Source organism: Malaya genurostris, chromosome 2, assembly GCF_030247185.1.
Source record: "Malaya genurostris strain Urasoe2022 chromosome 2, Malgen_1.1, whole genome shotgun sequence".
Taxonomy (NCBI): domain Eukaryota; kingdom Metazoa; phylum Arthropoda; class Insecta; order Diptera; family Culicidae; genus Malaya; species Malaya genurostris.
In genome coordinates, this window is record NC_080571.1 from 231,467,784 (window position 1) to 231,486,279 (window position 18,496).

Genomic DNA, 18,496 nt, shown 5'->3' on the forward strand with positions numbered 1-18,496 from the left:
GAACATTCACTGCAGTAGAAGCGTTGTTTGAGTTTGAAAAGCCTTCCCGCCGCTTCGTTGAAAAAATCAAGCAAACCGCAATAATTTGACTATAGATAATTTAATATAATTCAATTTGTTATAAGTTGTTTGTACTGGCTTTTAAGTTGTTGTGTAGTTATCATGTAATTTTTTGTACTTGTTTTTAAAAGATAGTGGTTTTATGCCTATTTGAGAATGACATACCTACAGGGTCGTCAAATGGTGAGATAACTAAGTCCTCACAAGTTCCTATCTCATGCCTCTCCGAGCGTCTATGATGACATTTGGTCAATAGAACGGCGTCGACTGGGTGCTATCGCCTTCTGCGTTAGTAGCAGAATGAGAGGGTGTGAAAATGCTTGTAGTTTGAAGTACATCCTAAAGTGCAATATTTATCACAGTATATTGCAACATGTGGTTCTGTTGTTTGTTGCATTATTTGTTACATATTGAATTGAATTATATTACATTGTATTATATATTGTTCTTATTATTATTATTATTATTATTATTATTGTGATTATTATTGTTTAAAATGAAATATTATATTTCCTGCAGTACTGCGACGAAAGAAGAGCATAACTTACACTGCGACATCAACTGTTATACATTGTATCATAGCATATTATTTCATATATTATCTTCTGTTATGTTATATAATGTTGTATGGTATTATACGCTGAAGTCTTTTTTTATGCGAGATTACGTACCGCATAACTCCGAAAATTCGCATAAAAAACCGCATAACTCTGAAAATTCGCATAAAAAAAGTCGCATAAAAAAGACCGCATAAAAAAAGAGCTCGGTGTACTGCATTACATTGTATCATACTATATTGTATTACATTATATTATATTATATTATATTATATTATATTATATTATATTATATTATATTATATTATATTATATTATATTATATTATATTATATTATATTATATTATATTATATTATATTATATTATATTATATTATATTATATTATATTATATTATATTACATTATATTATATTATATATTATATTATATTATATTATATTATATGTATTGTGTTATATTGTATCATGTTATATTATATTATATTATACTGTGTTATATTATTTTATATTATGTTATATCACAGAGAAAGATATCCAACAGACATTCATACGTGCAAAGCCGTGTGCAACGGTGATTTTCAACGGATTTTTTCTTGTATGCTTTACACAGCTTTTTAAAGAAGTTTGTACTAGCTTGGATGTCTGTTTTCTGTAGTTATATTATATTATATTATGTTATATTGAATTATTATATATTATATTGTAGTATACTGTAATGTATTATATTTTGTTATATTATATTATATTATATTATATTATATTATATTATATTATATTATATTGTATTATGCTCAAGTATATCGACAACGGGGAGGGGCAGGGAATGCATCAGGGTATCTTACAAGTGAATGACTGGATGATGGAGTGGATTGCCAACCTGAGTCACGCGGGGGAAGCTTTGTGTTTCTCCCTAAAGGTCTGAAATGAGTAAGACGCACCCTTCTAACAAACGAACCATCTGGCGGGTTTAAGCTGGTACAGCGAAATTCTTTATTATATGGCCGGATGTTCTTGCTGGAAGGCGCCGGGTTCTTAAAAACCCATTTTGGCCTTCTTACGTACATGACCAGGGTCATTTCGCCGAAAGCCGTTTCCGAAAGTCATGTCGCCGAAAGGGTCATTTCGCCGATTGCTGCAATCGTCCTAATATTTTAATTGGAATTGATTTAACATAAAAACAAATAAATGATAATAAGTTAACGCCCCCTTTTGTTGACCTACAATTGTACTTTTTGTATAAAGATTGATTCTTGTACTCTTGCATAGAGATTGATTCATGAACCTCAGAACCCAAGGAAACTTGTTGACTATTAGCCACTAAGCATCAAAGCAATTGCATAGGTGTATCTTTCAAGCAAATGTATGTGGTATTTTCCGTTTACTAAGTGAAAAAATATCTAATGCGGCTTCGCACCATCGATTTGAATCGTGTGCTGCCCGACCTCGCTACCGCTCGTTCGGACCTAAATAAAGCAAAGATACCTAGCTTTGAGTAAATCGGGCAAACGAGGCGGTTACAGGTTTGTATGCAAAAGGTCACCGCTTCCGACAGCGGGTCGGTGGCCAACTCAGCCGGCTTGGGTTCGGTTATGTGGCGCCATATCAGTTATGCAGGAAGCATAATGGCACAAAAAAAATTATATGATGTATTCAAGATTACCCTTTAGGCGAAGTGTCCCTTTCGGCGAAATGACCCTTTCGGTGAAATGACCCTTTTGGCGAAATGACCCTTTCGGTGAAACGACTTTCGGCGAAATGACCCGCTCCCCATTTTTCAACTCAGATGGGCTTTTCACACTCTGTTAGTCCATTTAGAAATCAGTCCGATGGACTTTGTTTAATAAATAAATAAATAAATAAATAAATAAATAAATAAATAAATAAATTAATAAATAAATAAATAAATATACAAATAAATAAATAAATAAATAAATAAATAAATAAATAAATAAATAAATAAATAAATAAATAAATAAATAAATAAATAAATAAATAAATAAGTAAATAAATAAATAAATAAATAAATAAATAAATCAATAAATAAATAAATAAATAAATACCCGGGTAGAAGTGATTTGCAAACCAATACCAAATTCTGTTATTAAAATCAAACATCTCAATGGTAGAAATTAACATTATTTAGTTTGAAATAAGAGTTAAAATATCAAAAATTATAACAAAGCCTGCAAGAGAAAATAGCAACAAAATGAAGAATTCTGTCATTGTAACATCAAACCAAGAACAAAATATTTATAGAAGATGAATTTGTTAATTATTTTATATTCTAGCATTTAGAATAGATTATTTCTTAAGTATTTCTTTTATCTGATTCTGATGCAGTTTATTCAATGATATTTTATTTGAAGATAAAACTACTGGATCAATTTACTTAATGAAATTGAAATAGCTCATCAATAACGAAATAAGATATTATAACTAATTTTGATGTTGAACAGATTTTGTACAATGTCTTGATCCCTTGATGAAATATCACGAAAATATCAAGTATCGCTATGACAACACAGAAACATCAAGCCAAGATATGATGGTAAAATTTGTTATTATTTTGACCTTTGTTTGCTATTTACACCTACCCGGGTAACCAAATGACGTAAGGATTGATATTACAAAATAAAAATCAATTAAAACATTCTGCAATCCGTACAATCTTGGCATTACATTCCTTTTGTAAAATTTGGCCTTTCTGTTTTAGCAGACTTTGCAGTCGATTCTTAGTGTACAGAATCATTCCATGGCTAGTACTACGATCCTACTGACACTAAGAATTCTTCCAGGTCGGGGCTCGAGCATACGACAACTGGCTTGTAAGACCAGCATTGAACCACCATCCCGGGGAAATCTAGCACTGTTTCTTTATAGTAACATGGATTTTTAATGTGTGACCAAAACCAACTGGGTGCTGCAGTTGCAACTGTTATTGGTAGTAGGCATCTGTTACCTAATCATAGCTCCAACTTATGTCACTGATGAAACTATACCCAATCACAATTGTATGGTAGCTTATGTGAGCCTCCTAGCCATTGGAAGTACATACCTCTAGCGAACTGAGAAATTTTAAAGCTCTAGTTCAGCATTTTTTGCGCTTCGATGGCTTTGAATCAAAATGATATATGTACATGTTTTAAGGTTTAATACGGCAGTGGCAGGCATACCCATTCTCTTTGTTCGAGAATACATCCGAAAATAACTTTTCGTTGCAAAAGTTTGTATGCACGTCATTTCGTGTATGCATTCATGGAGGGTAACTTTGTCCTTTTCCGTGATTTTCCCGACGATGTAGTGATAGTGCAACACTTTCTCTGTCAAAATTTTGCAGTAACAAATCATTCTAAAGAAATAAAACTCCAACTTACTGCGAACTTATAAGCTGCACCAAAAACAATTCCAACTGCGAAAAACTTTTCTAACTGAATTAAAGCTGCACAACATTAACTTTGATCAGCACTGGCGGCATCCTTTATTTACACCCCGAACGGAACGTGACTGAAAATTTTCCACAAATATTTTCTAGAAAAAATTCAGGAAATCGCGCAAAAACTAATTCGATCATTTCACCAACGGAAGCCAAAAATAACTGAAGAAACTGTAAAACTAATTCCAACGATTAGTAGGTAGTTGCTATTCATTTCTGCACAGTTTGATAAAATCTACTGGCGTCGTCACGGGGTTCGAGCTTTCCTTGTTCCTTCCAGACCGTTTTGTTTGTGTGAAATTCGGTTTGGCTGGATTTCCGAACAAAGCGAGTCCTGTTCGTGAAATGCAAAATAATAGACCATAAAATTTGTTATTCTCCCGTGCACTATGTCGTTTTCTTCATGGTTAGTGGCTAAACTTTTCGACGAACTGGATTGGTTTTGACGACGGAGCCTCCCAACACCACGAAACCTCCCAGCCGGATATAAAATCTATCTCGGGCGGTTAAACGGTGTCGTCTCGGTTGTTCGTCAGTCAGGTTCATTCTGTGCAGGGGTGAAGTATTTGCTTTTGTTCTACGGACACGGAATCGAAAATACAGTTGAATTGGTATATTTGTTCCGTTCGTTAATCAGTTGAAGGTACAGTAGATCACTATTGAGAAGACGCTTCAAAAAAAAAAAGATTTTGGCGAAATAGCAAATTCAACATCGCAAGCTAGTTATCGTATTTTCGAATCCCGACCTAGAAGGATTTTCAATGTCAGTAGGATCGTAGCACTAGAATTGTCCAGTAGACTAACGAGTCAGCTACGTTCTAACATTATAATAATAGAGCGGACATTCAATGAATGATGGGATATACTACATTCCATATCCTGTTTTTCTTCGTTTAATTTAGCTTGCAATCAACTTATCGCGTAATTTTTGTTATTGTTAATTATTTGCTTCCAATTTTCGGCGTGTACCGGCCTTAACAAATAAGTATTATCAATGGGATTAAAACTGTCGTATTGTTTATAACTGGATTGCGTTAAATGAAATTTTTAAAAACATGGCTATTTCGTTAAATTTTCAACAGCATCTATCCATCAGAATCAAGCAACAGAAAAGCACGGTTCATTATAGTACGAGAAGGAACATAGAGATTTATTTTTGCAAGAATTACACAGCAGTCAATGTTATTCGTTAGCATATTAAAAATAAACATTCTTTGTAGAAATGTATGGCGGGATTCCTATGCTGACAAATAATGTAGTAAGCATATAAGTCATTGGCATATGGTCATTCCGTCGTAGTTTCTTTAATCTGAATCTTACGAACAATTTCTGGACGCATTCTAACCGGTGGCTCTAAAACTTGTAATGTGGCGCCCTATCTTGAACTGCGTGTTTCAAGATACGACGAATTAGGGCACAGCAAACATCCTTCAGAGAGTGTAGAAATCATTGAAATCAACGGTATTACTTTTTGTAAAACCATTGTACATGCCTTTGTCTTTGTAACGGAAATATGATCTGAAAAGGTGAGTTTTTTTTTCAAATAACACATCTAAATCGGGGATGAAATCCACTCTTTCAACAACTTGAGCTCAAGTAATCAAAACAGCGCAAAGCATGCGATCTTCTGAAGCTTATCATTTTACATTTACTTATAATAATCAGTATACCATCAAACAAACAACATTGTTTAATATTAAGTAGATCTGCCTGATGCGAAGACGGAAGATTTTTAGAACATCAGCATAGAGTAGTTTTCCAGATTTTATACAAATGCAGAGATCGTTGATGAATAGAACGAATATTAGCGGCTTCAAGTGACTTCCTTGAGAAACACCGAATGGCTTTTCAAGTAGATTCTGACGAGGTTAACCCCGAGGAGCTTCAGAATAGCGACGTTATGAGGGAAATGGGAGGCAAGGTACATGAAATATCGGGGGGTAGGGGGCAATAAATAAAACATTTTTATAAAAGGAACGGAAAGGGTAGAGCAAATAAAAAACAACCGAGTAAGCAAGTTTAGTCCCTCCTCCGAATGTTTTAAAACGATCACAAACATTTCCCTTACTATTCCAGTAATAACCAATATTCGAAAGTGATAAAGTATAGCACATTTCACATTGTAGTTAATTCGTTTAAAAATTGTAGTAACTTAGTTAGAGACGAACTACGGTGATAATAGAAAAAAGCGTTATATCATAAGATAATTTCTAACAAATTTTAAAATATTTATTCCAGTTGCCAAAATATTGGGAGGCCATGGCCACTCCAATAAATCTTTTGGAGGAGCAAAAAGTGCTTTTCCCCCACTTAGTTGCCACACCTGATGAGGGGCTTCATCAAACGCTTTCGAAAAATTGAATTATGTCGGATTGATTTCTTAGTGTTTCTTGATAGTGGAATGGCTTGTGTTCGTTGAGAAATTTGAACTGGTTGAATTTCCTCACAATCAGCATAATCTGGTATGCATTAAAGTATGCAATCACTGTGAAAACCGACTTTTGACGGAGGCCCGGGGGACCGAGTTTCATATACCATTCGACTCCATTCGTCGGGATCACAAAATGTCTGTGTGTTCATTAGTACTTACACACACATAAACACATGTATGTATGTGATAAATAATGTCACTCAATTTCCCCAGAGATGGCTGAACCAACTTTCACAAAATCAGATTTAAATTAAAGGTTTTATGACCCTATATACTGGTATTGAATTTTATCCCTATCCGACTTCCGGTTCCGGAATTACAGGATGATATGTACCAAAAAATTGTCAATCACTTTTCTCAGAGATAGCTGAACTGGTTTGCACAAACTTAGATTTAAACTAAACGCCTTATAGTCCTATAGCTTGCTATTGAATTTAATCTTTATCCGACTTCTGGTTCCAGAATTACAAGGTAATATGTGCAAATCTATGAGAAAATGCGCACTCAATTTTCTCAGAAATTTCTTTCTCGATTTTCACAAACTAAAATGCAAATAAACTTCCGGGTTCGGTATTATAGCGCGATAAATGAACATTTTTCTATTTCAAGAGTATTATTCCACAGGTGGTGCCGAAACGAGGTGCAAATTTTTATAAAACTCTCTTGTTAATTCATCTAGTTTCCAAGTGTTGTTAGTAAATGGATATAAAAACCTATTTTGGGACTACTAGTCTCCGGTTTTCGATTCCGAAAACAGTATAAGTGAAGAAAAGCTCAACAACGGAACTCACTTCGATTTATCAGCAACGGTTTAACTGATTTTCACAATTTATGATTCAAATTAAAGCTCTCATTGTCTTAAAAGATACTGTGCAATTTCATCCAGACCCGACTTCCGATTCCGAAATTATATAGCGATGAGTGTCAAAGCTTTCAAGTTGTCATAAAAAATGACAAACAGATAAACCGCTGCGTGCTGGTAAGGAAGCAGAAACCCGCCGCTTCTGCTCCGTTCACAGCGTGTTCTGTTCAAATTTGTATAGCGTGCATGGTGCCCTATCTTGAACTGCGTGTTTCAAGATACGACGAATTAGGGCACAGCAAACATCCTTCAGAGAGTGTAGAAATCATTGAAATCAACGGTATTACTTTTTGTAAAACCATTGTACATGCCTTTGTCTTTGTAACGGAAATATGATCTGAAAAGGTGAGTTTTTTTTTTCAAATAACACATCTAAATCGGGGATGAAATCCACTCTTTCAACAACTTGAGCTCAAGTAATCAAAACAGCGCAAAGCATGCGATCTTCTGAAGCTTATCATTTTACATTTACTTATAATAATCAGTATACCATCAAACAAACAACATTGTTTAATATTAAGTAGATCTGCCTGATGCGAAGACGGAAGATTTTTAGAACATCAGCATAGAGTAGTTTTCCAGATTTTATACAAATGCAGAGATCGTTGATGAATAGAACGAATATTAGCGGCTTCAAGTGACTTCCTTGAGAAACACCGAATGGCTTTTCAAGTAGATTCTGACGAGGTTAACCCCGAGGAGCTTCAGAATAGCGACGTTATGAGGGAAATGGGAGGCAAGGTACATGAAATATCGGGGGGTAGGGGGCAATAAATAAAACATTTTTATAAAAGGAACGGAAAGGGTAGAGCAAATAAAAAACAACCGAGTAAGCAAGTTTAGTCCCTCCTCCGAATGTTTTAAAACGATCACAAACATTTCCCTTACTATTCCAGTAATAACCAATATTCGAAAGTGATAAAGTATAGCACATTTCACATTGTAGTTAATTCGTTTAAAAATTGTAGTAACTTAGTTAGAGACGAACTACGGTGATAATAGAAAAAAGCGTTATATCATAAGATAATTTCTAACAAATTTTAAAATATTTATTCCAGTTGCCAAAATATTGGGAGGCCATGGCCACTCCAATAAATCTTTTGGAGGAGCAAAAAGTGCTTTTCCCCCACTTAGTTGCCACACCTGATGAGGGGCTTCATCAAACGCTTTCGAAAAATTGAATTATGTCGGATTGATTTCTTAGTGTTTCTTGATAGTGGAATGGCTTGTGTTCGTTGAGAAATTTGAACTGGTTGAATTTCCTCACAATCAGCATAATCTGGTATGCATTAAAGTATGCAATCACTGTGAAAACCGACTTTTGACGGAGGCCCGGGGGACCGAGTTTCATATACCATTCGACTCCATTCGTCGGGATCACAAAATGTCTGTGTGTTCATTAGTACTTACACACACATAAACACATGTATGTATGTGATAAATAATGTCACTCAATTTCCCCAGAGATGGCTGAACCAACTTTCACAAAATCAGATTTAAATTAAAGGTTTTATGACCCTATATACTGGTATTGAATTTTATCCATATCCGACTTCCGGTTCCGGAATTACAGGATGATATGTACCAAAAAATTGTCAATCACTTTTCTCAGAGATAGCTGAACTGGTTTGCACAAACTTAGATTTAAACTAAACGCCTTATAGTCCTATAGCTTGCTATTGAATTTAATCTTTATGCGACTTCTGGTTCCAGAATTACAAGGTAATATGTGCAAATCTATGAGAAAATGCGCACTCAATAATTATAGTATTATAGCGCGATAAATGAACATTTTTCTATTTCAAGAGTATTATTCCACAGGTGGTGCCGAAACGAGGTGCAAATTTTTATAAAACTCTCTTGTTAATTCATCTAGTTTCCAAGTGTTGTTAGTAAATGGATATAAAAACCTATTTTGGGACTACTAGTCTCCGGTTTTCGATTCCGAAAACAGTATAAGTGAAGAAAAGCTCAACAACGGAACTCACTTCGATTTATCAGCAACGGTTTAACTGATTTTCACAATTTATGATTCAAATTAAAGCTCTCATTGTCTTAAAAGATACTGTGCAATTTCATCCAGACCCGACTTCCGATTCCGAAATTATATAGCGATGAGTGTCAAAGCTTTCAAGTTGTCATAAAAAATGACAAACAGATAAACCGCTGCGTGCTGGTAAGGAAGCAGAAACCCGCCGCTTCTGCTCCGTTCACAGCGTGTTCTGTTCAAATTTGTATAGCGTGCATGGTTGCCACATTAAAATCTATATTTTTCAGGAAAAAAAATCTGCACATCTGTATCGGGAGATCGAAATTCTGTATTGAAAATCTATATATGACAATGAAAACAAATTAAAGCGCAATGAAATGAAAAAGTCAATAAATCGAATCTAAAAATGACAACTACTCTTAGTTGAGAGGCAGCGTTTATTGTAAATTAATTGGCAATCATTTTTTCACTATCTTACATTATGACAAAGGACACCATCATTCCATCTTAACAGAAGAAATTTTAGGAAACATAAATAATTACGTTGAACTGCAAGCAAAGTTAACCGCCATTAGCAGATTGGACCATTCGTAGTGTTTACCATCCTGGATATTCTCTTTCATTTAATTTGTACCCACTTGTTAGTATTATCACAAAATCATGATAAAGATTATATTCTATAAAAATATACTTTTTTCCTTTCTCATATAGAAAGTTCATGCAATCACTTGAAAATTTACTAATGGAAATTGGCCCGGAGGGTGAAGTGTCCTGTACCGTTCGACACAGTTCATGGAGCTGGGCAATGTATGTGCGTGAATGAATGTATGTGTGGGAGTATGTATCATATAATGTCACTAATTGTTCTCAGAGAGCTTGACCGATCACATACTCATATAAACGGTCAAAGCTACCAAGCCACAAACAATGTTCCTATTCCCAAGACCAAATTTCAACAAGCTCCGACCTATTTAGTTCCAAGCAGGATGCTTCACTCTAAGGCTTTCTGCGAGAAACAATAAGCAATAGCAATTGGAGAAATGAAAAAAGTTTTCACTTTATGAGAACTTCTGTCTGCTGAAATGTGTTTCATCATAGTAACGTTCAACCGAACGAGTGGAAGCAATAAAAGATCAAAGACAGACAACATAACTAACCGAAAAGTTTTGAATAGAACAAAATAAGTTGTTGATTATTTTTAGCCTGGTTCGGCAGACCGAGATCCTAACGGGTGTGATGCAATATATACAAAATATTTACATCTGATGCATTATGGAATAATGTCGGAATAGAAGGCCTGGTACCTCAATTAGGCAATTATTTTTTTTAGACTGTGTTTTAAAACGTCATATATTTAAGAAAAATAACAAAATATTGAGAGCAAAAGATATTTTTAAAGTTTGGATTAAAGCAAATCAAAGTCTTGGCATTTACATTCCTTTTGTGGAATTTGGAATTTCAACAGACTTCGCAACCGAGTCTTAGTGTACAGAATCATTACATGGCTAGTACTATGGATTCTACTGACACTAAGAATCCTTCCAGGTCGGGGCTCGAACATACGACAACTGGCTTGTAAGACCAGCGTCCTATGCATTGAACCGTTAACCCTGGAAAGTTTGGATTAAAGCTATTTTTAAATAAATAGTGTGTGAAATGCAATAAGTTGTAATAGAAATTTGTTGTAATTATTTCTTAGGTGCACAACATTTCAAACAAACGTTCGCAATAAATTTACAATTTATTAAACAAATATTAGCTTCAACTGTTCTATAATTATTTAAACAATTAAGAATAACTTTTAATTTGAGCTTTTCCATACCTCTAGATTTACTAAATGCAGCATATGTTCTGTACACTTATATATTGTTACGAATTTCCAATACTGGGCTGTAATACTTTGAATATGCTTAAGATAAATTTTATGTACTTCGGTTCACATTGAACTATCGTCTGAGTCCTCCCGGAAAGAATAACATGAATAACATTGATGGAAACACTTCACGTGATAATTTATCTTCTGTCTACAAAACAGTATCAAATGAATAACCTTGAACTACGGTATGAGAATAATTCCGATCCGATTCACTTATTTTGTTATCGCTTGAAAAATCTGGACCTGACCTAAGGTAGTTTCTTCAAACAAACATGTTGCACGAAACTTGGTTAGGTTCGTTCTATATAACGGAAGTGTATGTGTGTGTGAACCCGTGTTTAGAATGAGGTTCGAAACAAAATCCTAATTTCAGTTCAATAACATTTAAGCTAAGCTCCAAACTTGCTTTCAACAAACGTTTAGGGTAGTGAGTAGTAGGGTGGAAATTGTGTTAGGCTTAAAATGTAGCGAAACCGACTTCAGTTCCCGTGAAACAGATTCTTTTCATCTTTTTAATGGAACAAAATCTAATCCTGCTAATAATCTTTTCAGAGCAAAATTCTAATACGAAATAAAAATTCGGAAACTTTTATTCCATAATGAGTAATATGTTGCACTATTTCGCTGAACTAACAACAATTTATTGATTTCGTCAGCATTTGATAGTTATACGAAGAATCTCTACTTTATTCATCCAGTGATGTAAATTAAAATGTATGAATATTAAATTAAATCAATGTTGAATGTGTCATTTTTATCACTCGAATGTTTCAGAAGACATAGATTCACAAGTATATTATTTCATTCGTGTACATTCAGAATTATTCGGATAATTCACAAAGGCGTTCTTCATTACTTCCGTCGCTTATTCAGTAAAATTTGGGGAACTACAAACATCATTATTAATACATTCAAATTTTATCAACGAACTCTCTCCAAAAAAATAGAATGTGGTTAGTAAAGGTGTGACTTGTCGGTTACGTCACTTATATGATTATATCTTTAGGATATCGTAAGCAATGTAAACTTATCAAATACCCTAGTGGCAGCGTTCAAACGCCTCCATCATTTTCGAAATAGTTTCAAGCATCTTCGAAAAGCTTAAATATGTTCAATGATTATCTGTCAAAATGGAATATTACACCAAATGCAGTAAAAACGCAATTAATTATGTTTCCGCATAAGCCAAGAGCTTCTTTTCTTAAGGGTATACATGATGAAAAAAAAATTATTGGAAAATAAGTAGCTGAAGAGGAATTTTTGAGAACGCTTCTTGAAAATCATGATTTGCGGTGTCCACTGTATCTCAGCGCAGACTAATCAGAAGTCAACAAATCAAAGCAGTTGAGTTAGAGTAGATGTTTTTGTAGAACCCAACTTTTCTGTTTGATTTTTTCAATAATTTTTGGAATTTTTGTGGTTGTTCAAAGGGAAAACTACGATTTTTCACGAAAAAATCCACCATTTTGTAGCTATAAAACATCCCCAAAGTAACAAACAACAAAAAGGAACGATGGACACGGACTTTCAAAACCTGCTTACGAGAAAAACGCGCTTAAAGTTTTTTGTGGAAGCAAATGATGTCTTCATGGTAATAACCAAATCATGTATATAATAGGGCTGAAAAGTCACCACTTGTGGTTGAACACCCAATTTAATTATTTCAATAAATATTTATTTAAAAAAATGCCTTTATCGAAATTCGTAGAGCTGTTCTCCGAAAAATTATACCAATTCCAAAAAGTGTGAAGTTTTTTTATTTGAATGAATAATATCTCTAGATCCATCGCGAAAAAATGGTGTGCTTATTTTTGTCATATACATATCCATATACACATTTAGACACATTGAAATTCTGTTTTTTTTTAGCTGATTCAAAATTGATTCTATAAAACTGTTGTTATAATGTGTGTCATACAGTGCTGTAAAACTTAATTCAATTCAATTGAAACTGAATGTGGAACACGTTGACGATCTCTCCACTGCAGTAAACTTCACTCTCTAACACACACAATGTTTGCTGATGGCTCGAACGGGCAGCATTCAGTTCATCACTCGTTTCTCTTCAATCGACGGTCAGTTTAACCACTGTCAGTTGATCTCTTGATGCAACAAAATATCTCTTTCAATAGTGTGAGAGCGGCCTTCAAATGAGGTTCATGTAAACATTCGAATTGGTTCAAGATAATAGATGAAAGACAAACCAGATAGCTGAAATATCACAGAATACGCATAAATTAATTGTTTTCTCCTTCAGTTTTCATTTTTAATACTTTACTTCATTTATAATTCTATTCGTTCGAACTTGCTTACTACCAAGAGCGAAGGCAATGAAGGAGCTACACTACTTGGCACTCGAAACTGAGCAAGCAAAACTTCAAATGACTAGATACGAATGTTCAACTGACGATGAATTCTGGGAGCTTCACTTGAAAATGGCAGCAAAAGTCAAATGAATTAGTAAGGATACGCTGACGGTCAGCGGCCATAAATTTCATTTTCATCTTATATTATTCGATTGAAAATGAAATTTTACCGCACTAGTGTCATATATTTGTGTCTTATGGATTTAGTTGTAGTTTTTATGTAATGTATATTGTACATACATACATGTACACATACACACATATACACACATACATATGTATTCCACAAGCGAACATCGTAATATTGAGTTGCTTTTTCTATTCTAATAGATTCAAACTAGGGTTTATGTACGAATTGTCATTTCATTATTAGAGTCACCATGTTATTTTACCAATTCAATCGATGAATTGTAATAAAATCGAATATTGCTTCGGTTCTGTGAAGCAATACTGCAGAAAAAGTAGTTCGAAAATTGTTCGAACAAAGTCAACAGATTTCACGCTAGCTAATGGTTTTCGTATATGAGATGACTAATGTAGGTGAGATAAAGAGGCTACCGTTACCCTACTCTATTATTGTCTCTATTATTGGTCGATCGTGAGTCCTGAGCTGAAACGGTGGCCTTTATTGCCGTTCTTGCATGTACTTCCTTTTACATTTCACTCACATATCATCCCACCCATCAGGTCAAACACAAAAACGACACAACCTGACAAAATAAACTGGATGAACATCGTTTGGCAGCTATCAATGGTCTGCTCATTTGTTCACTCATTATTATTTTATTCTATTCTACAATATTCCATCTCATTCCACAGTATTCAATGGTACACAAACCTCCAATAAACGTCAAAGATGAACTTGATTTACCGTTCATCTGCTGCCATCGTGTGAAACCCAATTGGGATATGTTCATTCCACTTAATTTCCACTTCACACTGGAAATAAGGGCGGGTAGTATGAAAATGAAACATAAAACAGAGCTCAGTTAAGCCCAACCGGCCTCTCCAACCCCGGGTGTTAGAGCGTAATGCTATCAACATCTTATTGAAGTCGTTCCATATCTTATTCATTCAATTCAATAACGAAGCTAAAAACTGTAACACATATCTTTATCAAATTGTAACGCTAATTGATTGTATCTGATGATGTTTGCAATACCGTCAAACCCATCAACCACGAGAGGGGAAATATTTGCTTTAACCTTTCCGAACTTAATCATTGACCTCGTAGTAGCTCTTAACGAGCATTACTTTAGCGAAATTCGTAGAGCCGATAAGTTAGAAAATTAAACCTATTCCAAAAGTAGTTTTTTTTTTAATTGAATGCATATTGTGTAAAAATTTCAAGTCGATTAGCGCAAAATTAACGAAGCTACGAGTATTTTTATATCTGTATATTCTGTCAGTATGGAATAATTTCGCTTATTAAAGTTATATAGCAGATTTCAAATGTTCAAAATTTGAAAGCGTTTTTTCCATAATTCACGTTATAGGTGGGTTCTCCTCATAACCTCATAACAACTGCACCGATATTTTTAAATTTTGAGCACCATGTTTTTATGTTAACAGATTACTTTTTATTCAAGATAAGCCATAAACTTTTAAGCAATGAGCTATTCGTTACACAGGAAATGAGTTTTATTAGAAAAAATAATTATTAGATTCATAATAAATTGATGGTAAATCGATGCCTTTCACGCAGCCGATTTCCCACCTCGCGCATGGGATCATAAAATTTTTCCGTCCCGAAAAGCAAATGATCTGTGAAATTCAAATGTAAAATATGAACACCACCATCCCATTGGTTCACAAAATCATGTGTAGTAATGTGTGAAAACCGGTTTTAATCCACCTAGTGATGTACGGACACATTTCTTACCAAAGTTTATAAGAGAATCGATTTCGGAGATTTTTTATCCTTACGTTCGATATGTTCGGAACACCGAGGTCAATTTGATTGCAAGATCTGGAGATTTGATTTATTTTGTAAGTTCTTTCCCAACTACTCGGGTTCTAATTTGCCCAGCTGACCCTTACAGGGCGGTCTAGATACCACCACCAAATATTTAAGATTCCGTACTCAAACAAAAGATAAACAAAATAAATGATTAAATTTGCTCACTTCACTCTCCCTCTCACCAGTGCCTCTAGCTGGTAGTTCCTGGCGAGGTAGATCGGGACGATGACAGCTTTTGAACTTTATATGGAGACCTTTCATTTGAATCTAAGTCTATGAAAATCGGTTCAGTCATCACCGAGAAAAGTGAGTGCAAAAAAATGTTACATACATACATACATATGCACATACACACATGCACATACACATCCATACACACACATACAGACATTTTGTGTAGTCTACGAACTGAGTCAAATGGTATATGACACTCGGCACTCCGGGCCTCGGTTTTCACAGTGATTGCATGACCTTTCTACATGAGAGATGTAAAGCACGCCCCTGAAAAAGAAATTTTTATACCTATCAATCTGTAATTCCGGAACCGGAAGTCGTATCTGGATGAAATTTAGTAGTGTGATATGGGATTGTAAGTCCTTTCACTTAAACCTAAGCTTGTGAAAATTGGATGAGCTGTCTCTGAAAAAATCGATTGAACCTTTTTAGTTAATTTTGCACATTTTACCCAGTAACTCACGAACCGGAAGTTGGATCCAGTTGAAACTCAATAGAAATTTATGGGACTATAAGGCCTTCAATTTGAATCTTAGTTGAAGAAAATCGGTTGAGCGGTCTCTGAACAAATCGAGTGCACTTTTTATTCATTTGCACATTTTACCCCGTTACTCCCGAACCGTCCGATACGGGTAAAATTCAATAGCTACCTATGGGACCAAGAGACCTTTCATTTGAATCTAAGTTTGTGAAAATTGGTCCTGCCATTTCCGAGAAAATCGAGTGTACATTTTTATTACATACGCACGCACATTGACATTCGGCCCTCCAGGCTTCGGTTAAAGAGTCGGTTTTCACAGTGATTGCATAACCTTTCTATATAAGAAAGGCAAAAAGGTCAATCAAAGAAACTATTCAATGGTAGATCAAAAATGCGGCTCACTCTTGCCAAAAGCATATATCGTGCTACTGTACTTTACTCAAATGTTGTTTCTCATGAAACTAGTGAAATTAGTGTATATAAAACTGCACATATCTTAATAGTACCAAAAGTTCTTCGGAGCTCGTTAAAGTTTACTCGAATATTTCGTACACTTTTCAATTCCCTCGATTTAAAAGTTGACATCATTTCAAATAGTCATTAGTCATTGCGCTATATGCTTATTTATGCGTAATTCTAAAATTTCTCACAATCAAATTTGTTTCACGCCTTAACTATTAATTATATTTCATGTCATTTAGGGGTTAGTCAAATATTTCATGTACCTATTTGATATTTGATAGGTGAACAGTAACGTTAGCATTAGTCAACATTTTGAAAATCCGGATCTATGCCGAGTTCGAATAATGAATAGAAAAAAAGTCAACTTGTAACGATCCGAAATAAATAAGATTGTAAGAAATTTCTGAAAAGGAAATTGATTCTATCTTTATAAATTCGGGTGTTTTATAACGAATTGCAGTTTATAAAACAGAATGAGCACAAAAATTTCAAGTCAATTTTTCTCACAACAAAAGAACATTTACTTTCATTGACTACAGTTTGTATAATCCTTAATTGAATGCATGATTTATATTTGTAGCACAAACACATCTCCTTCGCCATTCATTACAAGTAGATATATTGCTCAAGTCTAACGAGCCAGTTCTACAAGCGTTACTTAAGAACTAGATCAATTTGCACTGTTTTCTTGGCAAGCTATGTCGGAGCATCGCTTTGGCTATAATAAATTTCGACTGTAGGCGAGAGCTGAATCACAACTTCTTGTCTGAGGAAAAGACATTTCCCGCAATTTAGCCGACATCATGAACAAAAATCTTAATACCCTACAGACATGCAAGACGAACATGGAAAATTTAAAACAGTAAAACTGCTAGACGGAAGATCTATTAAATGAAAGTAAAGAAAAAAATTATGTTTACCGAGGGCCTCCTTTGGGCCGACTTCAACGGCATCCTGATGTCGGTGCGCTAGATCCCGTTTGCGTTATTTGTAGCCGGTGAACCGAAATCCGTACCTATCAGCACAAGTGAGAGACACTTTATTTATTCAATAATTAATAGTATAAACCTCGTCGGTCACAAGGTTGTACACCGAATTCCCTCGAGCGGAGGGGGAAAACTTGACGCGATATTTGCACCTAATTTGACGTTCCGAATTCGGGCTTCGCACTTTTCACCGTTAAGCAGTGGCGTAATAAAACAAAGTTTTCCTTAGTTTATCAGTGATTGAACAGTATATACTGAACTTTGCAATCCAACAGTCGCAATTGTATGTGCCGTTTCATAAATTTAGATAATTTTAATCGATTTTTCACAATGGAGCGTAGCAAAATAAACAAAACTTGAGCTATCGCACTGCTTTACTCCGGGTCACGATGAGCATCGATTTGTTTATCGTAGCAAAACAACTGCTTCGTACATAAAACAAATTCTGTTACCATGGTGTTCAGCCGTACTAGATTGGGTCAGTCTGGCTGGTTTGAAGTGAAACTGCTGTAACGGTATTAAAAAGAGACTAATTTATAATTGGGAAAGGAAAAATCAACACTGAACTTCTTTCTTGTACAATCAATCAGTTCCAATGAAATCTGAATGTCAATCTGTCCTTCAGTTGGAGAGATTTTCGGGTTTATTTTAATCTTTTGTAACAGCATGATTTTCTATAAATTTTGTTTCTAAACATGTTATCGTTGACGATTTTTACTTTAGTCCGATTATCATATCGGATTAAATTTGTAACATAACTCAGATAATTGATAGTCAAAAGTAGATTTTATCATGA

At 34.6% G+C, this 18,496-nt stretch overlaps 1 protein-coding gene across 5 annotated transcripts in view; it reads right to left on the reverse strand.

The window, feature by feature from the left end:
- The window catches only part of LOC131428060 (dynein intermediate chain 2, ciliary), an 80,654-nt gene extending 62,564 nt beyond the window's left edge, over positions 1–18,090 (reverse strand). The window contains exons 1-2 of one of the 5 annotated variants that reach the window (XM_058591705.1): positions 17,853–18,090; positions 17,635–17,729 (exon numbers count right to left, since the gene is read on the reverse strand). In XM_058591705.1, coding sequence (XP_058447688.1) covers positions 17,635–17,667 — 33 coding nt within the window. In that variant the 5' untranslated portion in view covers positions 17,668–17,729; positions 17,853–18,090. Of the gene's footprint in view, positions 1–3,993; positions 4,331–17,634 lie in introns of those variants that run through there. The other 4 variants (XM_058591704.1, XM_058591706.1, XM_058591703.1 and 1 more) reach the window with 4 other exon arrangements.
- Positions 18,091–18,496: the final 406 nt, after the last annotated feature.